Below are 23,103 nucleotides of genomic sequence, written 5' to 3' on the forward strand. Positions count from 1 at the left end.
TACAAAGTGTCTTTTAACCCTGCACTATGGAGAATGCAGTGATGGGTAGTCACCAGCAACAGTACCTGCTCTATTATGCAGTGTTGAAGCTCAGACGTCAGAGAGCCCAGCGCAGGAGAGAAAGATCATGCTGGACAAAGCAGTGGCTACTTCAGCGTCAGACTCGTTCGCACATGCCACTGCTCAGGGACATCAGGGAGAATAACCCAGACGATTTTCGTAACTTCTTGAGGATGGATGATGCCACATTCCAGGAATTGCTGCGTCTGGTGACTCCCCACATCGAGAAGCAGGATACCAAGTATCGCATGGCTATCCCTGCTGAGGAACGGCTGGTGGTGACCCTGAGGTTTCTGGCGACAGGACGGTCTCTTGCTGACCTAAAGTTTGGATCCCTCATCTCCCCGCAAGCTTTGGGCCTCATCATCCCGGAGACCTGCAAAGCCATTGTGAAGGTGCTGCAGTACCAGTATTGCAAGGTAAGGATGAAATATACACTGTACACTTTATTGTGCAAACAAAATATTTTTATTTATAATTTAGGCCTAGGACAGAAACAGGTTTTTTAGGCCTTTCATGGTTAAAACATGTAAAATAGTAAATAGATTGTGTCAACACAAATATATTATAATACCATATATAAAAGATATTGTACAAAAACACACACTATATATAAAGATTTAAGTATGTATGACCCAGTTTAAACTTTCCCAATAAGTACGGGCTACTGTGTGGCAGAGGATGTCTGCCGCAGATAAGTAAAGGCTGCGGCCCACATGGCGCATGGCGCAGATGCAATGGTCCCGGCCCCATTGATGTGCGCCATACGCCATGTGAGCAGTGGCCATCACATACCTGCAGCTGAGACCATGTCTGCCGCACAGTACCCCATACTATTGGCAAAGAAAAAAGGGCAATAAATGGAGTTTGCTATCCAGATTGAGGAGAATCCTGTTCTCCCTCTGGTAATGCAGGTACAGGTAGCAGCATATAAATAAACAAAAAAAACACACTCTGGTAACTTCTGGAACATGCCCTTACAACAGTAGGGATAAGGTACTGTGCGGCAGAGGATGTCTGCTGCAGATATGTAAAGGCTGCGGCCCACATGGCGCATGGCGCAGATGCAATGGTCCCGGCCCCATTGATGTGCGCCATACGCCATGTGAGCAGTGGCCATCACATACCTGCAGCTGAGACCATGTCTGCCGCACAGTACCCCATACTATTGGCAAAGAAAAAAGGGCAATAAATGGAGTTTGCTATCCAGATTGAGGAGAATCCTGTTCTCCCTCTGGTAATGCAGGTACAGGTAGCAGCATATAAATAAACAAAAAAAACACACTCTGGTAACTTCTGGAACATGCCCTTACAACAGTAGGGATAAGGTACTGTGCGGCAGAGGATGTCTGCTGCAGATATGTAAAGGCTGCGGACCACATGGCGCATGGCGCAGATGCAATGGTCCCGGCCCCATTGATGTGCGCCATACGCCATGTGAGCAGTGGCCATCACATACCTGCAGCTGAGACCATGTCTGCCGCACAGTACCCCATACTATTGGCAAAGAAAAAAGGGCAATAAATGGAGTTTGCTATCCAGATTGAGGAGAATCCTGTTCTCCCTCTGGTAATGCAGGTACAGGTAGCAGCATATAAATAAACAAAAATACACACTGTGGCCCTTGTGTGGCAGAGGATGTCTGCTGCAGATATGTAAAGGCTGCGGCCCACATGGCGCATGGCGCAGATGCAATGGTCCCGGCCCCATTGATGTGCGCCATACACCATGTGAGCAGTGGCCATCACATACCTGCAGCTGAGACCATGTCGATGGTAAATGATAAAGTAGCCTATTTTTTAAGACAGATCCTCAAAAACAGGACACTCTGGATCTTCTATCAGTAAAGAACTGTAGAATTGACGGTACTGGGGGGGTTGAGAAGGCTGTGTAGGTGTTGACTGGGTATGTGTTGGAATTGTGCTCGACTGGCCTGCTACGGTGGCAGGCGGAGTAGGCACTGGTGATTCTAATGACAGTGGTGTGTCTGGTGCACTACCAATGCCAACTATTTTAGTGCCACTGTTGAGATACCCTAAACTGCCATTATACACCAACTCCATGCATAACTTTTCAAAAGTAAGTTGCTGGTCAGGAGCCATGTTGCGAACACACTCTGCCACATAAGTGAAGTAGTTGTCATGTTTGTCGGGGTTTCTTTGCAGGACTTGATGTGCCCGCATCATAAATTCTTCATGTGCCGCTGCTTCTCCTTTTTTTCCTTTGCCACGCATTTTTTTGGCACGGGGGAGTGGTGGAGTGGGTTCCAGGGTGGGTGGCGGAGTGCGTGCCGGAGTAGGAACTTCGTTCGATGTACATGCATTCTCAGATAGGACAGATAGGTCTGGGGTTGCAGGTGGGTAGTCACCAAGCTGTAAAAAAATTGAACATGTTTACTAATCAATTCTATTTACTTCTAATTTCAGTTCCCTACCAGCGTGAATGAATGGAAAGTCATCGCAGAGGAGTTTGAACAGCGATGGAACTTCCCAAATTGCGGTGGAGCCATTGATGGCAAACATGTCCGCATAGCCCAGCCTATCAATAGTGGTTCCTACTATTTTAATTACAAGGGCTATTTTAGCATTGTACTAATGGCTGTTGTTAATGCGAACTATGAGTTTATCTTCCTGGATGTAGGAAGGAATGGCCGTGCATCGGATGGTGGCACTTTCAAGGACACAAAGTTCTACGAAAGGCTCATAGCGAACACCCTTCACTTGCCGTCTGTCCAGGAAACTAAACAGGGGCTTAACTTTGTTTTTGTGGCTGACGAGGCTTTTGGCCTGCACGAGCATGTCATGAAGCCATATGCGCAAAGGGGGTTGAACCATGACAAAAGGATCTTTAACTACAGGCTATCCAGGGCACGGCGTGTTGTGGAAAATGCTTTTGGCATCCTGGCAAGCCGGTTTCGCATTTTCCACACTGCCATTAACCTGAGGGTGGACAAAATTGACTGGGTTGTCACGGCGTGCTGTGTCCTGCACAATTTGCTCCGCAGAAAAGCCACACAGCAAAGGGCTACAGGCACAGCACTCCAAGAAGACCAAGAACTGCCAGAGGAGGTAGTGCAGATATCCTCCTTGCAAACCCCAACACAACACTACACAGGGAGTGCACGAGCCAAACAGGTGAGGGAAGAGTACATGGCCTACTTTAATGGGGAGGGCGCTGTGGATTGGCAGGAGGAATCAATTAGATAGCCAAAAAAATAGACTCACCGATGCAGACTGCGAATTCTCCTCCTCCTCCTGCGCCGTGACTTCTTGGTTTTCATGTTCTACCATAAGGACTACTCCTGTCCTCATCGACTCCTGGCTGAGGGTGAATGTCAACCGGTCATAGTACCAGAGCGATGTTTGATACATCTCGTCGACTCCAGCACCAGACTTCTTTGCAGCCTCCATCTTCTTGTGTTCCTTTAAGAACACCGTGCGCATATTCTGGATGCGTTTCCTCACCCATTCAACATTGGCCTCTGGGTGAAATGGAAGACTGTAGCGTGCCAACTCCTCCAAGGCGTGGTTTCTTTTCATTTTGTTCGAATACTCCTTGGATTTTGTTCGCCACAGGCATTCGTGTGCACGATATTTTTCAATAAACCCTTCAAGAAACTCTTGTTCCTTTGCGTTGGACATTGGGACTGTAAAAAGATAAAACCCATGTTTTGTTTCATATTTAAATTTTTATAGTTATAGTTACCAGTTTACCTAGTTCTTATGTTTTAAGTATTTAAAATGTTAATAAACTTTTATGAAAACCACTATACATTTTATTGTGCAGATTGCTATTCACACACACAGGTGAATGGGGCCTAGCAGAGAGGAGTGCATGGAATACTGCAATGGTGGACAATGGTTTATGTATATATATCTATATACACACAAACACACGCACACAGGTGAATGGGGCCTAGCAGAGAGGAGTGCATGGAATACTGCAATGGTGGACAATGGTTTATGTATATATATCTATATATACACAAACACACGCACACAGGTGAATGGGGCCTAGCAGAGAGGAGTGCATGGAATACTGCAATGGTGGACAATGGTTTATGTATATATATCTATATATACACAAACACACGCACACAGGTGAATGGGGCCTAGCAGAGAGGAGTGCATGGAATACTGCAATGGTGGACAATGGTTTATGTATATATATCTATATATACACAAACACACGCACACAGGTGAATGGGGCCTAGCAGAGAGGAGTGCATGGAATACTGCAATGGTGGACAATGGTTTATGTATATATATCTATATATACACAAACACACGCACACAGGTGAATGGGGCCTAGCAGAGAGGAGTGCATGGAATACTGCAATGGTGGACAATGGTTTATGTATATATATCTATATATACACAAACACACGCACACAGGTGAATGGGGCCTAGCAGAGAGGAGTGCATGGAATACTGCAATGGTGGACAATGGTTTATGTATATATATCTATATATACACAAACACACACACACACACACACACACACACACAGGTGAATGGGGCCTAGCAGAGAGGAGTGCTTGGAATACTGCAATGGTGGACATTGGTTATATGTATACACACACAGATGGGGCCCACCCAAAAAAACAAAAGTGACATGGTCGGGTGCACGGTTGCCAAACCAGTGCTTTATACACACTATATACATTGGTGGCATCAGTGGGCATGCATAGAAGAGCATTGGGAGTGCAAACATACCAGGTTGTTGTTCTGGGAGATGAGACAAGAAGGAGAGTCCAACTGCTGCGCCAGCGCTGTTTGCTATGTGGAAAAACATGGCGCCGGGGGAGTGTTTAGGAAATGCCACTCAAATAGGCTGGATCAAACGACGGACGCACCGACGGACGGACGACGGAGGCGGCAAAAAACACTCACGATCTGCATACGATTGACGGTCGGTCGGCCTGGGATTGACGGATCCTACCTGCAGCACGTAGGACCAAAGATGCGACCAAACGAGCGGCGTGAACGCGCATTGGATCGGAATCGGATCAAATAAATGGCAAAAACACACGATAATACACACAATCTGCATACAACCGGTCGGAATTGGATCTAAATTGACAGAATCGTGCCCTAGTCGTCCTGGTGTGTACCCAGCATAAGACCTTTTACAATAATGCACAGAACAAGGCTGTGTTGATTAAAATGCAGGTCTGTTGTACGAGTTGAGCTGTTTAAAATTAAGAGACATCCGCACAGGGACGTGTACAGGATGAAGGTCATATTCGCATGTGTGTATTTAACAACAGCATTTTACAGTATTTTCGCTTAATGCTGGCTTAGTAAAGTGTCTGTGTTAAAGACTGAAAAATAAATGTGCTGGTATACATTCCATTTTCGGCTTGTTAACTGACTTCATTTCTTTATCTTATGCTATAGTTTCCCCATTGTGACCTAGACTTTAACATCATGGTGGAGCACTGTGAGCATAGTGGTTAGCATTACTGCCTCATGAAACACTGTGTTAAATTCTCCCGGAGAGAATGAAAAAGTAGGCAAATATGTTTTACTCCAGATTCTTCTTCCCATCCTCCAAATATATACTGGAAGTTTTATTGACTTATGTAATGACAATGAAATTTACCCTAGTGTGTGTGCGTGTGTGTGTGTGTTTGGTTGTCCATATGATAGGGAATATAGATTGCAGAGTTATAAAGATGAGTGTGCGTAACTAGTGCTGAATTTAGGGTTCAGGCCGTCCATAGGCACAACATTTTTGCCCCCCGACCCATTTGCAGGGGTGTCTGGGTTTACTAATAACATACATACTGCATGACTGAGGACACTAGTATGAAAGCACTTATCTCATCCTACTTACCTCTGCACAGCTGTCCTCTCTCCTGTTCTCTCCCATTAGCGCATTCTTCCAGCCCCCTCGGGTCTGTGAGCCCGAGGACTGAGGAGAGTGATGAGATGGAGGAGGTGTCGCTGCTGCCCAGAGCTGCCTCTGAAACTTTGCCCTCCATATCCTGGCTAAAGTGCCAGACGCACCAAGTGCGTGCACACACACAGCACAACCTGCGCTCCCACATCGCCGCCTGCTCACGCGTATGGGGTCAGGTCGCTGGGGGTGTGGGCACAGGGAAGCCACTATTCCCTTGCACCCCCTGTGTCTTCTCCACAGGTGTCATGGAATCAGTTCTGCTGCTTGGAGCCAAGCAGATGGACCCCTCCATCCATTCTGTGGGCGATTAGTTGGCAAGGTCGACAGTCAAAAAATCTACATGAGTTTTCCAGGGTTTTTTTTATAGCCAACATGGGCTGACAGGCAGTATTACATGCCCTACCATCCACAAGCGCATGGGAGAGAGAACAGAATAATGTACTGAGCACAGCAACGCACCGTGCCCGAAGCATGGTGAGTACAGTGGTAAAAGTTGATGGTGAACATTTCTACTATGTTGTCACTCAGGACAAAAAAAATTGAAAAACACATGTCGACCTTGCCATTGTCGACCAAATGCATGTCAACCGTAGCCATGTCGACCTATTTCATGTGTCAACGGAAGCTATGTCGACTGTCAGTGGTCGAACATATGCATGTCGACATAATATGGGTTGACCCATACTCTATTAGTTATGCCGCTGTAAGCACCGTCCAGGGGGGCGGGGGAAGCACAGGTCACAGGATCACCCTGTTGCGGTACTGATAGTGTATAAGATCCGCTGGGGCAGGGACTGTTGTGAATAACTGAAGTGATGCAAATTGCTGCGTAATATGTGTGTGCCGCTATTTATATAAATAACTGTTCTCTGCTTCTAATATATTCCACACATTTAGCAATGAATGCCCTTGATATGTCCAACTGTTTCCATCAAATTTTGCAATCCGTTTTGCATTTCCATGGAAGTAGTCACCTTGGCTTACAAAACCATGCCTTTCCCTGTTACAGGATCTATAATATATTCAGCCAGTGTTGCCGATGTATTTGTACAGGTGCCTGGCTCTCCAGGCCTGCTCCCACCTCCAAGCAATTTATGAATGCTACTGTAAAAGTAGGCACTTTGCATTCTTAATATTACTAAAGTATTATTATTATTATTATTATTAATATAATTATTATTCCTATGATTATTATTGCACTAAAAATGGTACAGCATATAATTATGTTTATATATATATATATAAAAATGTAGCAATAATATGCAGTTCTTAGACAAAATTACAAATCATAAGATGATTATAGTAGGCTATGCCAGCCTTATGCTTATCTGGAGATTTATATGTATGTATTCTCTGTGATTAGCGGGAAATGAATTCTGATAGGTATTGTCTCCTCTCTGTGTTCCAGTAGCACATCCTTAGTGGAATTCCATTTTAAGGGGCTCTGTTAAGTACACAGGCCTTTCAACCTTCTGCCATCAGCCAATTAGAAAGGTCCCGATGCAGAGCAAAGCTCACTCAGTGCCAACAGGGAGGGGAATGACTGAGCTGCCTTTGAAGTTAGAAAGTCGTCCGATGGGATTTCCACCGGCTTTTCAAAGCTTCTTTTACTTTTATTATTAAAGAGCAATTCAGACGGATGCACACACAATGAAAAAAAAACACACACATTGCAGTGAACACATTAACCCATATTTATTTATAAATACAGTACTCCACATTAAAATATTCAAATGAAGGATTACAGCAGTTCCCACTATACAATATATCTGTTTATTTTAAAATTGAAAGTGTTAGTTATATCTGTGTAGAATACTCATACAGTATATAATAATAATAATGATGATAAAACTCTCTCTGTAAACACATCGGTATATTGAGAGCACTTACCAGGTTTGCCGATGAATATGCTGAATATATTTATTAGTTTATAGCAGCAAATGACAGATACAGTACATGTCTACATTTAGGTCCTATAGGCGACCTTTGGAAAGGCGTGCAGGGTGCATGTTCAAAGGTGCAAATAGATATATATTGATTAGATATGTATACAAAAAATATACTGTATAAAACTCGGGACCCACCATAATTGGCATGATGTATGCATTACCCTTTTATGTCCTTCTGTTGTTCCACAGATATACTGTTATGTGTGCATATGTTTGTAGCTTAAAGTGATGGGTATGTCGCGCAATTACTCATTGTTCTTTGTTTTGTTCTCCTTTCTTTAACCATTGACCAGAATGAGCGAGTCACTTTGTGCATCTGTGTCCCAAGAGTAAGATTGGACTCAAGTATAGTCCTCAGCTTTAGGCCTAATCATGGTTGCGGTGGGATTCTCTAAAGCAGAAATGCAGTAAAACCCCCGTTATTGGGGTTTTTATCGCATTTCTGTGTGCTCTAACCCCCCTCCACAGTGTCAGCGCTGTGGAGGGAATCGCCAGCAAAAGCTGGCGATTCCCGGCAGAAGCCTATGGCAGGGCTTCCCAACCTTTTTTGATTCACGGCACCCTAGAGAATCAGAATTTTTTTCACGGCACCCCCAGGTCCAAAAAAATTAATTAGATTGGGTTTATATGCGATTCTTAGGGTCAGTTATGTGGTAAAGGGCAGGATTTGCATCTGTTTGTACACATTCTATGATTGGCAGCCACCAGCACTGGTTTTGCTCCTAAATAATTACCATTAATAATTTGAGTTTGTCCTGGACCACCAAGCCGCGGCACCCCTGCATGTGTCCCGAGGCACCCCAGGGAGCCACGGCACACAGTTTGGGAACCACTGGCCTATGGGCTTCTTGCCGCAGTACTATATGAGGGATTCGTCACGGATCCCTCCCAGCATGCCCCATGGCGCGAGGTATTTATATTCATCTCAGAACACGCGTAAACACTGCAGGCTTGAATAAATAGTGGACATATACCAGTTGACATAAAGAGAGATTACAGATTTTATTGAAGGCTGTGATTATAAATGGGTATCAATGGATGTTAGGGCATAGGGTCAATCAGGACAAGTAGTAGAGTAGGAAGATAAGAAGAGAACAGAAATGTGTTCCCGCACATGAAGATACAGTCCTATAGAGTGTAGGGAATTGAAGAGGCTTTTGGCCGATGATGTCTCTGATTTGATCAATCTTGTCCTTGAAGTAGGAAGCAAGATCTTGGGCATTGATGGAATGTGGAGAGTTGTTTAAATGTGTTTAAAAAAGGCATTTTGTGTTAGAAGCCTGAGTTTAAATGTGAAATTGAAAGTATGATTGTTTGGCAGTGTCCAGGATTTTTCAATTAGAGTGCCTGATAGCAGTATAGGAGACATTGGACAATGTCATTTTACTTTGCAAGAAAGTTGTTAGATGCATATTGTTTCTTCAGTGTGCCATGGTTGACACTGTGATTGATAAAGCATACTTGTAAAGCATTCCTGGAGTGATTTAATCAAAAGCTATTTCGAGGGTTTGTTAAGGCACTACAATATCAGGGAAGGTGTATGTAGAACCTGGCGAGAGGTAGGAGACAGTTTAATAGAACTGGACAGCAGAAAGGTTAAGGACATTGGGAGCTTGCAGGTGATATTCTGATGAACTAAGGGGATAAAGGGGTATTGAAGATATCAGAAACAGAAAATAGTGTAGAAAAATCAAGATTGATGCAGTAGTCACCCCCATGAGTAGAAAAGTCAGTGTGTGAGAATGTGAGAGATTAGAGAGGCTTGAAGGCATAGGAGTCAGGCGTATAATCGTTTTTGCTGTTGATATAGCCAAAGATGATGATGGGGATGAAGGTGGGAGAAAATACAGATAGTATGGTCTTCAGGTGCGATTTGAGCCTCTGATTTTAACTATATAGTCAAAATTGGAAGAAAAGGTAGCACAAATTGCACCGTGCACAGCTTGTGGTGCTGAGGCTTGCCTCTATGGGATTGGCATTGCAAGAAAAAATAGACGGTGCAGGCAAGACAATTTTGACTATATTGTATACAGTCTAGTGTTCTAGTATAGTCAAAAGCAGCCATTGTCAAGATCTCAAGTAAATATAGTCAATATTGTATGGTTCTGGGCTTTGGGCAGTTCAAGGTAAATCGGTTAGTGACAATTGTACATAGCCAAACCTTAAAAAAGATGGGATATTTAGTAGAACTGTAAATGTAAAGATTGGAGTAGTACAGCCCCATCTACTTTGAGGTGAAGGAGAAGTGGAGACCACCACCATGTGAAAGAGCTTGCAGGTTATATATTACTGCCCTAAATTGAGAATCGGATCTCATTGATATACTGTAGTTCAATTTGTTCAATTTGTTTTTAAAGTGATGGAAGATACTGTAGGTGATATGTAGGAGATTTGCAGGATGTAGGGTTGTGGATAAGAATTATGTGTATAGGAGATGTGGGGTTGGGTGTGTGGATTTGATGATACAGTAAATTGCCAGCTATTAGAATCAGAAAGAGCAACATCATTGTAAGATGCATGAGATTTTATCTTCTGGTGGCAGGTTGAGAATGTTATAAAATTAGTGAATAAAGATAGAAAAAAAGTTAATGACTATGAACGTTAACCCTGTGAGTGCCAACATGACTCAAAATATCTGCTAAAAATGCCAGCGTCACTCACATTTGTTATATAAATTCAAATAAAAATGTGCAAAAATGATTATATTTCCTATATAAGGTAAACATTACAGGTCATTATGATGAATAAAAATGTTGGCTATTTACACCCCTTTTTTGACAAATTGGCACTCATAGGGTTAATTAGAGGAGGCAGGACTAATGTTGGGACAATATGTGTAATTGAGTGGACCGATACCATGGAAAGATAGCAAGAAAACAATTTTTTCAACAAGTCTAAAGGTGGCCATACACTGCCATCCAATCCCCCTTGGGCAGCCCGGGACCTTGGTACTGTATGCAGTCCTTTCACATGTGACCCCAATCCCTGCCACTGGGAGGGGGTCGGAGGTCAGATGTTCAAGCAAGGCTGACCTCCCACTCTGGTCCAATGTGCACTGGACCACGCTTAGGCCCCAAATGGATGTCAAACAAGGCATCCGATTTGGGCTGATTTCTTGGCCTGATCTGTCAGAATCGGGTAAAATCGGCCCAAATAGGACCAGTGTATGGGGGCCTTAACACAAATAAAGGAAGAAAATACAATTACCAAGCTTCTTTTTCTTGAGAAGTCAGATCAGATCTGTATTGCCAGGTACAAGATAAACACTGTTGCTGGTTGCCCTCATATGTTGATAGATATGCTGTGCAGTTGGGGGGGGGGCAGTTGGGAGTCCCCCCTGTCACTCGTGAACAGAAGCTTGGCGCATGCGCACAGCATCTATTCCTGCAGCCTGAGGGGCTGGGGGCAGAGTCAGCAGCTCACATGGCCGCTAGACATGCCCCCCACAGCTGCAAAAACAGGACGTGACCTCACAGAAGGATCACAATTATAGGCCACTCCCCTTTCCACTAGGCCACACACCCAAAATTTTGGACGCGCACCGGAATGTCCCTCCTCCGAATCTTCTAGAGTTGGGCAGTATGCAGGTATGAGGGAATATTTGCCTACACTACTGTAATTGGCCAGTATGTGTGCAGCCAGTTATTGCAGCAATGCTCAGTGGCATATTGAACACAATTGGACCCCCCTCCCCTCATTATAATAAAATATGTATCACTAATTAACAGTTTTATAACAATTTCTGACAAATTGTAAATACACACATAGCAAAAAGATGCTTATGATTTAGGGAGCTACACATGTAGCGATGTAGGGGCATTTTCTAAGCGATCTAGTGAGATTGCCTAGAAAATGACCCTACATCACTACGTGAAAACAAAACTATTAACTAGTTGTAATTATAGTACATTAGAACCGATGCTGACTGACAAAGCATCAACAAAGATGTACGTGTGTGTACAGTTGTGCTCATAAGTTTAAATACCCTAGAAGAATTTTTGATTTTCTGGCCATTTGTCAGAGAATATGAATGATAACTCACAAACTTTTCTTTCACTCATGGTTAGTGGTTTGGTGAAGCCATTTATTGTAAAAGAACTGTGTTTACTCTTTTTAAATCATAATGACAACAGAAACTACCCAAATGACCCTGATCAAAAGTTTACATACCCCAGTTCTTAATACCTTGTATTGCCCCCTTTACCATCAATGACAGCTTGAAGTATTTTTTTGGTAGTTGTGGATGAGGCTCTTTTTTTTCTCAGATGGTAAAGCTGCCCATACTGTACTTCTTGGCAAAAAGCCTCCAATTACTGTAAATTCATGGGCTGTCGCATGAACTGTACGTTTGAGATCTCCCCAGAGTGGCTCAATGATATTGAGATCAGGAGACTGAGATGGCCACTCCAGACTCTTCACTTTATCTGCTGTAGCCAATGACAGGTTGACTTGGCCTTGTGTTTTGGATCATTGTCATGTTGGAACGTCCAACTACGTCCCATGCGCAGCTTCTGGGCTGATGAGTGCAAATTTTCCTCCAGTATTTTATGATAACATGCTGCATTCATCTTGCCATCAATTTTGACCAAGTTTCCAGTTCCTTTGTAGCTCACACATCCCCAAAACATCAGTGATACAGTAGGAATGGTGTACCTTCATCATAGACCATGTTGACTCCTCTCCAAATGTAACGTTTATGGTTGTGACCAAAAAGTTCCATTTTGGTCTCATCACTCCAAATGACTTTGTTCCAGAAGTTTTGAGGCTTGTCTCTGTGCATTTTGGAGCATTGTAAGCGAGATGTTTTGTGGAATTTGCGTAGTAATGACTTTCTTCTGGTGACCATGCAGCCCATTTTTCTTCAAATGCCTCCTTATTGTGGATCTTGAAACAACCACACCACTTTTTTTCAGAGAGTCCTGTACTTCAGCAGAAGTTATTTGTGGAATTTTCTTTGCATCCCAAACAATTTTGCTGGCAGTTGTGGCTGAAATTTTTGTTTGTCTACCTGACCTAATTCAGTTTCCAAATAATCCATAATTTTCCACTTCTTAATTAGAGTTTGAACACTGCTGATTGGCATTCTCAGTTGCTTGGATATCTTTTTATATCCCTTCCCTGTTTTATACAGTTCAATTATCTTTTCCCGCAGATCCTTTGACAATTCTTTTGCTTTCCCCATTACTCAGAATCCAGACACGTGAGTGCAACACTGGATGAAAGATGCAAGGGTCTTTCAGGAGACCAGAAACTCATTGACCTTTTATACACACACACTGATTACAAGCAACCGGATCACAGGTGAGGATGGTTACCTTTAGTAGCCATTCAAACCCATTTGTGTTAACTTGTGTGCATGTTATCAGGCCAAAATCTCCAGGGTATGGAATTTTTTGATCATCGTCATTTGAGTAGTTTCTGTTGTCATTATGATTTAAAAAGAGTAAACACAACTACTAACCATGAGTGAAAGAACAGTTTGTGAGTTATCATTCATATTCTCTGACAAATGGCCAGAAAATCACAAATTCTGCTAGGGTATGTAAACTTATGAGCACAACTGTATATTCTGATTTTCTTTGCATGTTAAATGCTTCTGTGTGATTGGTTCATAATATATTTTATGTGTAACAAGAAGCTGTTGGGACAGCTGTCATCTTCAGATACATATATGGGTGACTTTGAGTTCAGTTTTCTCGTTTGAGCTGCTTTCAGCTCAATTGCAGCCCAGTGTGTACGGGGCAGTGATGAGCGGTGAGTGCTGATTCACTGGCCTGGCCATTCATCTGCTGATATTACAAACAAATAATCAACGCGATGGATGGCTTTCCATAGCGTCCACTATCGAAATCCATCCCTGGGAAAATTGTTAAAACTGTCGGAAATTTCTCAGTGTATATGCAATGAGCGATTTTCAGCCCAGTGATTTTCCCCATCATTGCTGTCCATACACTCTGTGCAACATCGCCCAGAGTGTGTGGACCTTTATAGTCTCTAGTGAAAAATGCTTCTATTTCTGCATATAGAAGGTTATGTGTTCACATTTTTTGTGTGTGCATGTGCACAACAGTAATGTGTATTTTGCACAAAAAATAAATAAAATCAAAATAGACATTTTTTTTACAGTATGATCAGGCTTACTATTATAGCCATGTTCAGTTAACATGACATGGCAAAGATTATATTATATTATATGAAGATATAAAGGCCCATATAGATTGCACCTTGCTTGATGTGCCTGCCTTACAATTAAGTGTACTGTACTCATTTCATACTTGAGTTCTAGTTCTCCATGGTAATTCTTTATAGTGTTGTCTGTGCTATATTTTTAAAGAGGTGAGTTCCTTGAAAAGAGATTAATATGTCTATTGTATCACTGACAAGTCTCAGTGAGGGTCTCTTCACAGTGTATGAAGTTGTTCAGCAGAAAATCTGTATCTGTTATAAGAGGTGCAGGATAATAAGTTGAACAAAAAAGGATGAACAGCATTAATGTGTGTGTGTGTGTGTGTGTGTGTGTGTGTGTGTGTGTGTGTGTGTGTGTGTGTGTGTGTGTGGGGGGGTTGTATATGGTCCCGACAGTCATTAGCCCGACGTCGGGATCCCGATTGGTCGGACTCAGACAGCATGGCGAGCGCAACAAAGCCCCTTGCAGGCTCGCTGCGCTTGCCACGCTGCGGGGCACGGTGACTCGCTACACTCGCCACCTTTTCTATTCTCCCTCTATGGCAGTGATTTTCAACCTTTTTACCTTGCGGCACACTAAATAAGATTTTAAAATTGCCAAGGCACACCATAAGATCCCCAAAGGGCAAAACACATTGGCCCCCACAGGAAAAAACCAAACCTATTGCCCCCCAGATAAAAAAAATAATCACACTGGTCCCCACAGGTAACTAAAATAAAATACATTGGCCCTTTACATGAAAAGAAGAGACCAGTTAATAACAGTTGAACTGGTGGTGGCTGTAAACTAGTTTGGGCATCTCTAGATCTGGGGGCACACTTGAGAACAACTTAAGGCACACTAGTGTGCCACGGCACAGTGGTTGAAAAACACTGCTCTATGGGGTCATGGACCCCCACGAGGGAGAATAGCCGGTGGCCGTCGGGACCCCGAGTGTCGGGGTTTTGACTGTTGGGATCCCGATGTCGGGGTAATGACTGTAGGGAAACTGTCCGGCACCTGTGTGTGTCAATAATAATTAAAAATAAAAATGTATACAGCTTGGTTCTATAAATAATAAAACCTTTTATTTTAAACAAGTGGGTGTGACACATAAACAGTAAAAACAATATACGGTAATAATAATAAGATATCAAAAGTTTGAACACCAGGACTGTTCAAGATCATTAGAATAACAGAAAGTCTATATAGATTTGTTACAAATCGGTCAATAATAAATAAGTCAGGACTGTGCACAATGGACCTTATTCAGATATGATCCCAGTACAAATGTGTTCTCAAAATGGGCAAAACCATGTGCACTACAGGTGAGGCGCATGGAACATGTGCAGAGAGAGTTAGATTTGTGTGAGTTATTTTGTTTCTGTGCAGGGTAAATACTGGCTGCATTGTTTTTGCACTTCAATTTAGATTTCAGTTTCAACACACCCCACCCAAATTTAACTCTCTCTGACATGTTACATCTGCCCCACCTGCAGTGCACCTGGTTTTGCCCATTTTGAGAGCAAATTTGTACTGCAATCAGATCTGAATAAGGACCAATGTAAAAACTGATCTGGATTAATAACCAGCAAAATATACAGTATGGATATTACCAGTGTAAAGTCTTATTAGCAAGGTGATCTCGCAGGTAGTGGCTGATGGAAGAAGTTACTTCAAAATTATATCCACGGTGTAACGTGGTTCTGAATACTATATGGGAACAGTAGGGGTGGGTGTGAGAATTATATAGCAATACTTTCTAGTGAAAGTAGTTTGAAAACTGCTTTGTTTGTCAATTTTAACAACATGTATTAAAATGTCCAGCTTTAATAATTGCAAATATAACCAAAGAAAATTTTGTGGCTTAGAAATATTAACAAGAATTGCTGTTGTTCTCGAAAAGTGATGTCTTTTAGAATATATCAAGTATTTTGTAGAATTTCATAAAAAAGCATTGGGGAAAGATATATTTTCTTATCCCCTCCCCTGTGTTGCTCCATTTCATCAGCATAGAGAGCATAACTTGGTGGAAACATAAGATTGATTTGATTTCACTACCTTTCTGTGGCGGCTTCAGGGTAGGGGCTTAAGAACAGTCCAAATTTCAAATAGGGGAGAAACACCAACTGCCAGTGAGTCAGTTTTAAATGGCAGTTACAGTACATAGTGGTTTAGGTTGAAAAAAGACTTATGTCCATCAAGTTCAACCTTTGATTACCGGTTATCAGGGCCGGACTGGCCATCTGGCCGATGGCCCTGTGGGCCGATTTTGTGCAGAAAGTTCTTAGAACCTAGAAGTTCTTAGCCCGCTCCCGCACCGTACGGCACCATGCCCCCCCCCCCCCCCCATCCCCGTCATAGGTGTGCTCAGTGGGGATGCTGGGGTTGTATAGCATAGCATAACATGAGGCTATGAGCTCTATGATCGAGGAGAGAGGGCGCGCTGCCAGCCCCTCTACTTCCTCCTCCATTGTGTCAGGCTGATCATCAGGAGAGGAGGGAACAGGAATTACGGGCAGAAGAAACAAGTGTCAGCAGTGTGCATATTGCTGGTGAGTAGACAGACAGACAGTGTGCTGTACCCACTGAAGTTGCGACCCAGGCATTGCAGGGTGAAAATGTGCATTGAAGCTGTTCTGCACAGGCAGTCACTGCATTGTGCCACGTGGGTGCCAGGTGTTTTATAATTGTATGGATCTGACTATTTCATTGTATGGCTCGGAAACAGGATTAGGTTTGGTGCACTACTTATCTGTCTATCTTGTCAGTCACAGAGCCCCACAATTTGTAATGGCAGCCCTGAGAGGACCAGACTGGATCTGGGAGGCAGTGGAAGCCCAAGTGGTGAGGGGTGGGGGGAAGAACCTGCTCCCCTCCAAATATGGCCACCATATTGGAGGAGGGAGATGCTAGAGGTCAATGGTGTGGTATAATATATAATAGGCAAGGCATAATGCTGTGTGGCAAAATGTTTAATGGGCATTATGGTGTGCGGCAATGTGTAATGGGCACAACGTTGTGTTCCATAATGTGTAATGCCTCCTTTTTGCTACGCAGCTTTGCCGTGCAAGGGTCCCGTCTGCTGTAGGTGGGCCTGTGTGCTCAAAATGCCAGGGCTGATTTCTGGTCCCAGTCCAGCCCTGCCGGTTATACAGTATGTCTGGATGTTTTTAACTAATAAATTGTCTAGGCTTAATTTCAATGATGTTAATGTATCTGCCAACACCATCTCACATGGAAGAGTTCCATAATTTTACTGCCCTGATTGTAAAAAAAAACCCTTCCTTCTAAGGGCCGTATTCAATGCAGCCGACGAGGGGGTTAAACGGCAGGGTCCTCGCCATTTAACCCCCGTGCCCACCGCTCACCCTATTCTACATTCTGGGGGAATCCTCACTGTCACAAGACGGTGAGGATTCCCCCAAACAGCAAGGCTCGCGGCTAATGCAGGGAGCCTGCTGCATTTAGCCATGAGCTTCGCTGTTTTAGTAGCCACACATGCCGATTCCTCCTCGCTCCAAAAACCTAGTGAGGGGGAAACGACGTGTGCAGGGGTTCAGTTGAATACTGACCCTGCAAGCTGTGACAGCGAGCAGGCAGCACTGTTCGCTGTCACAGCGGGCAAAAATCATTAAACATCCTATCGGTGAGTGTGTGTGACCTTTAGCATTCAGATAATATAGCATAACTTATACAACTACTTCAGAAATAAAGACACGGAGACATAGTTTGGCAGAAATTTGTTAGCTGAATTTATTGAAAATAATTTTAAGCTAATTTTTATTTTATTTTTATTTTATTTTTGAGATTTTATTGGTGGCCTAGAAAGAACGGCTATTTAAACTAAACCCCACCCCAAACTATCATACGTAATCCGACCTAACTTAACAAGCGGTATCCACTCCACCTACAGCATTGACTGCCCACCCAGCCGGGTGGGTTCGCTGACCCCGGTCGGGTGCTACAGCGAAGACCTAAGCCAATGAGAGGCGAGTGCACCGAAACAAACCGGATACGCAGCAAACATACTAACTGAAGACTTGAAATCTATCAACTTGCCGTTCTTTCCCGCCAAAGCGAGGCCTCCGATCCCGGAGACCACGCCCCGCCACCACATCTAAAGCACCAACTCTACAATGGACAGCAGATCCTCAATGAACATGAATAATCCGTCCCTCACTAAGTGAACGCCATCTGGTCTATAAAGATGACTAAACCCAAATCTAAACCTCTCGTGGGTGACCACCGCACCTCCATTATCCATTACCCAACGAGCCACAGCTGAGTTCAGCTTTTTTCTGGCCTCGTCTACTGCACGACAGTTCCTCGCACCTCTCCAACACAGACGAGGAATTACACAAGACCATACTAGGGTACAGGAAGGCCTCACGGCCTTAATGGCGGTCAGATCTTTCAAAATCATGGCCCTGAGCTCCAACTGGGACATTTTCCCAAGATCATTGCCCCCCAAGTGAAGTACCAAGACCTCAGGCAACCCGTACTTCAGCACCTTTACCAAGAGTAAAGCCCTTAGCTCACGCCAGGACATTCCTCTCACACCGATCCACCTCACCCTGTCGGAAATGGCAAATACGGGCCCATCCCCGTCTGTCACTAACCTAGATGCCCAGTGCACGAAAGAGTGACCCACAACCCATACCCTGCATCTATCGTAAACCACACCTATAATGGGATAGAAATGCGTAGAGATGAGTTAGAATATTTTATTTAGAGGAACAGGTAATGCACATAATATGAGGATCTGCCAAAAAGAAAAATTCTGTCTGTGAAGCACAAATTTGGTGCATTAGGACTGCTTCAATACTAATTGAAGCCACTCCAGACACGAAAGGAAGGAGACAGACAAAGGTAGGGTATGGGATGGTTGGGATAAAGGAAAACAGGGGTTTACTCGGCCGGAGAAAAAACGTCTGAACCTGCTGAGGGACTCTTAATTGGAAACCGAATTAGCCGAATTAATTGTGCCAGATTCAGTCCGTCAGGTCAGGCAAAAAAGCGAGAAAACTCCGGACGCTGGCCCAACAACAGAGCGTAGCTAATCCCCGAGTAGGACTATGTAGGGAAGGGTGAACACAGGAGCACAATCAAACCACGAAATGCAATCACACACAGTAGATCAGGGCAGAAGGTGCGGGCGGATATATGTCTTGTAACTTGCAGAGCGCCATCTACCTAGTTTCTTGATATTGTGTGTAGTCCACCCCGTGCCCGCCGCTGTTGTTGCCGCGCCTATGCGGAAGGAGTGTGTTCCAAATTCCTTAGGGGAAAGGCCCACCTCAGCTAGGCATTTGCGTAACATCCATGCGAACTGATATTTAGTTAATGGCGAGCTATCGTAATGAATTAGCCATGACCCGTCAATCTCGGGCCGCACCTGCATATACTGCTTTGCCAGCTCCACGGGACAAACAGAAGCGGGCACCACCGGCCCCATGGACACCCATGTGCCCTTAGCAGCAGGATCGGTCTTTGATCGCCTAATTCTACACCATAGTACCCCATCTGCCATGTGTAGGTCTGAGTTTAACAAGTTTGCATTCCTAAGTTTAGAGGGAGAAACTAATTCGAGAATCCTAAGTGCCCCATGAAACGCCATAGAGAAAGCTAAGCGAAACAACAGTGTTTCATATGCGGAGTTTGCAATTTTAACAACAGCGCTAACTAAAGCCACTAAAAGTGATGCGTCAATGGGACGACGGTGATCCGGAAGAGGTGGGCATGCTCGTGACCACCCTCTTAAAGCTTTCTTTATGAGGAAGCCCTTTGTGAAGTCCGGGAACCCCTTTAGCTGCGCGAAAAAGGCTATGCCTGCTAGATAACGTGCAGCCACGGCCCTTGATCTGCCTGTGTTGTATAAATGCCAAAGAAAGGACAACAAAATTTGTTGCCTCCTCCTACCTGGCTGATCAGACCCTCCAGCAAAGAATTCCCATTCCTCCCAGGCCTGCCGGTAGGTCCTAAGAGTGGCAGGAGCCACCGACATTTCGGCTAGGCCCTCCAGTCCGGCCTGATGACCTGCCAAACATAAGAAGGGCACAGAATGCCAACATCGTCAGCCCCCGGTGCCAACTGCCTAAATCGCCCCCATTGAAAGCGTGAGAGAGCATCCGCTATCTCGTTCTGGACCCCAGGGACGTGCTGAGCCCTGAACAAAATATTGAAGCGCAGGCACTGCAAGGTGAGTTGTGCAAGAACACGCAAAACTAGCAAGGATTTTGCCCTTTGGTTGTTTATTGCATGTACTGTGCTAAGATTGTCGCACCAGAAAAGCACGCCTCTGTTAGACAGCCGTGGCCCCCATATTTCCATGGCAACCATGATCGGGAATAGCTCCAACAGAAGCATGTCTCTGGTGAGACCCTCCCGCACCCACGCTTCCGGCCACGCTTGCGCACACCAGCTACCTGATAGGAAACAGCCAAAACCACATGCGCCAGACGCATCAGTAAACAGTTGCAGGCGAGAATTATCCACCGCCGGTGCCATCCATATCCTTACTCCGTTAAAGTCTTCCAAAAAGGTCGACCATATGGAGAAATCACGACGTATCTCAGTAGATAACCGAATCAAATGATGCGGTTTGGCGACCCCGGCGGTGGCCCTTTCGAGCCTGCGACAGAAAAGTCTACCCATAGGTATTACCCTACAGGCGAAGTTCAGCTGACCCAGGACCGACTGGGCCTGCCTGAGGGTAATCTTGCGTGATCCCCCGCAAATTGAAACTGCTTCCTTAAGCTTGCGCACCTTGTCCTGAGGAAGACAGCAATGACCCTGGACTGTGTCTATTTGAATTCCTAAAAAAGGCAAGCATGTAATTGGGCCCTCTGTTTTTTCCTCAGCAATTGGAACACCAAAATTTTGAAAAAGCGAACGAACAGTGGACAACAGGAACGCGCATAGATCCGAGTCTGGGGGGCCCACACACAGGAAATCGTCCAAGTAGTGTGCGACACCCCCTTCCCCCCCCGCCCCCTCCTCAACACACCAATGCAGAAAGGTGCTAAACCTCTCAAAATAGGCACAGGATACCGAACACCCCATTGGCAAACATTTGTCAATGAAATATTCCTCTCCTATGCGGAAGCCCATGAACCTAAAAGCATCGGGGTGCAAAGGGAGGAGCCGGAAGGCAGACTCCACGTCGATTTTTGCCATAAGGGCCCCTGGCCCAAACGATCGGACATCTCCAAGGCGTCATCAAAGGACTGGTAGGTCACCGAGCAGCACTCTTCTGGTATTGCGTCGTTGACCGACCCTCCCGAGGGAAAAGACAAGTGTTGAATCAACCTGTACTTTCCTGGGTCCTTTTTTGGAACAACTCCCACGGGCGAAATGATCAAGTTCGCTATGGGAAGAACCGAGAAAGGCCCCGCCATGCGTCCCAGATGCACCTCCTTGTCCACCTTCTCCCGCAACACCGCTGGGAGAGAGCGAGCGGATTGTAAATTCCTAAAAGAACCCCCTTTAACTTCAGCTTTTATTGGCAACTGAAAACCATCACTAAAACCTTCAAACAAGAACTTCGCAACTAACTGATCCGGGTACCGTCTAAGCCATGATGCCATGGCTTCAACGCGGATCGGAGTATGGGCTCTAACGAGAGGGGCCAACGTTGGAGGGTTTCTGAGCTGTGGACGTGCCCGCTCCTCCCCCTCTGGAGGAGCGGGTACCGCGAAAGCAGCTCACCGCTGGGTGGTTACCCGAACAGTGTATGCATATGTGCTTAAAGCGGCACCGTTGTCCCAATTGGCATGATGAATTGTTATAAGCATAACATTTACCCTTCGCAGAACCCGGGGTGAATGACCTACCCCCCGGCGCAAAACGCTTGGCGCTACCACTATCCGCCACAGGCCGTTGAGGGGGGTAAGGAACGGTGCCCGCTGCCTGGGGAGGCCTAGCGCCCTCTACTGGGTCCAGCTGAGTCCTAGCTACTTCCATCCATACCTCGACGTCCTTGCAGCCGAAATCCATGATGTGTAAACAATCCTGTTTACCTCTGAATTGCTCGTCATACTTTCTCCACGCTATGCCTCCATACCTTACATACATATCATGAACCATATGTATGTAACGTATTATGTTCATGTGTTCGTCGGGCCTGTCCTCTAGGTAACAGGCCGCAAACACACAGAAACCAGCCAGCCAGTTATCATATGATCTAAAAGCATCAGACCCTATGCCCCCTTTTGCTTTCGCTGCCTTGTAAGCCTTTTTAGAGTCATCCGTTAAACTAAAAAGGTCCACAAAGTCCCCTTTCTCTATTTTCTTCCTGCAACTTTCCCTTAGACCGCGTAACACTTTAGTATAGTCGCAATGTACTACCCCTGGCAGGTTGCGCCTCTTTCTCTCTCTTTTGGAAAGTGCAGCCACCTTTCTCCGCTTTCTGCTCTGTGCCATGCGCCCCGCCTCCTTCTTAGCATATTTTGCCGCACGCTTGCGTGCCTTAACTACGCTATCAGCATCAGAACGCCCCGCAGAGGAAGAAGAGGATGATGATGAACAACGGGTTGAATGAGTCCCCACCGAGGAGGAATCAGACCCATCTTCGCCCCCAGAGGCCTCACCTGACGATTCCGGCTGAGCTGCCCACGTGTCATCGTCAGTGTCGTCTTCCTCCTCCTCGTCAGGAACGATCCCCTGCTCCTCCTCTTCAAAATCCTCCACGTTAGGTTCACCTGCAAGTACAACTTCAGAAGGCCCTAAGGGCCGCCCACGCCGCCCACTTCTCCGTAAGCCTCCTTGGTTCTGATCGGCAACCATTGCTCCCCTGGGAGCCCCCCTTGTAGCAATATAACCCATGTCCTGAGGGTCCCTAAAGGCCCGGACAAAAGCAGAGCACCCAGGTATCTCTTCATCAACCCACCCCTGTGCAACTTCCTCTTCATCATAAGAAGCGTTCTCAACCAGGGGGGCTAAAGCACCCGCCATGGAGGACAGGGCAGCAGACAGCAGGGCTGGATTGAAACCGACTGGAGTGGCCGCCGACCTGCCTGTGC

The 23,103-nt window shown here is 45.0% G+C and overlaps 2 protein-coding genes across 3 annotated transcripts in view; one reads left to right on the forward strand and one right to left on the reverse strand.

Moving 5' to 3' along the window:
- EFNA2 (ephrin A2) overlaps positions 1 to 23,103 on the forward strand; it is a 233,092-nt gene that overhangs the window by 94,419 nt on the left and 115,570 nt on the right. The window lies entirely within an intron of this gene.
- Positions 1,040 to 3,702, reverse strand: LOC146074518 (uncharacterized). The gene is made up of 2 exons (XM_083182696.1): positions 3,285 to 3,702; positions 1,040 to 2,432 (listed from the first exon to the last, which is right to left on the reverse strand). The coding sequence occupies exons 1-2, from the start codon at positions 3,699 to 3,701 to the stop codon at positions 1,860 to 1,862; spliced, it is 990 nt and encodes a 329-aa protein (XP_083038822.1). The 5' UTR covers position 3,702; the 3' UTR covers positions 1,040 to 1,859.

Source organism: Crinia signifera, chromosome 1 (assembly GCF_055691185.1).
Source record: "Crinia signifera chromosome 1, ASM5569118v1, whole genome shotgun sequence".
NCBI lineage: Eukaryota > Metazoa > Chordata > Amphibia > Anura > Myobatrachidae > Crinia > Crinia signifera.

Bases quoted from the DNA above. Each gene is read 5' to 3' on its own strand.
- LOC146074518 (XM_083182696.1), bottom strand. From the start codon at position 3,701: ATGTCCAACGCAAAGGAACAAGAGTTTCTTGAAGGGTTTATTGAAAAA. The intron at 2,433-3,284 runs GTGAGTCTATTT...ATTTTTTTACAG, and splicing joins AGAATTCGCAGTCTGCATCG to CTTGGTGACTACCCACCTGC.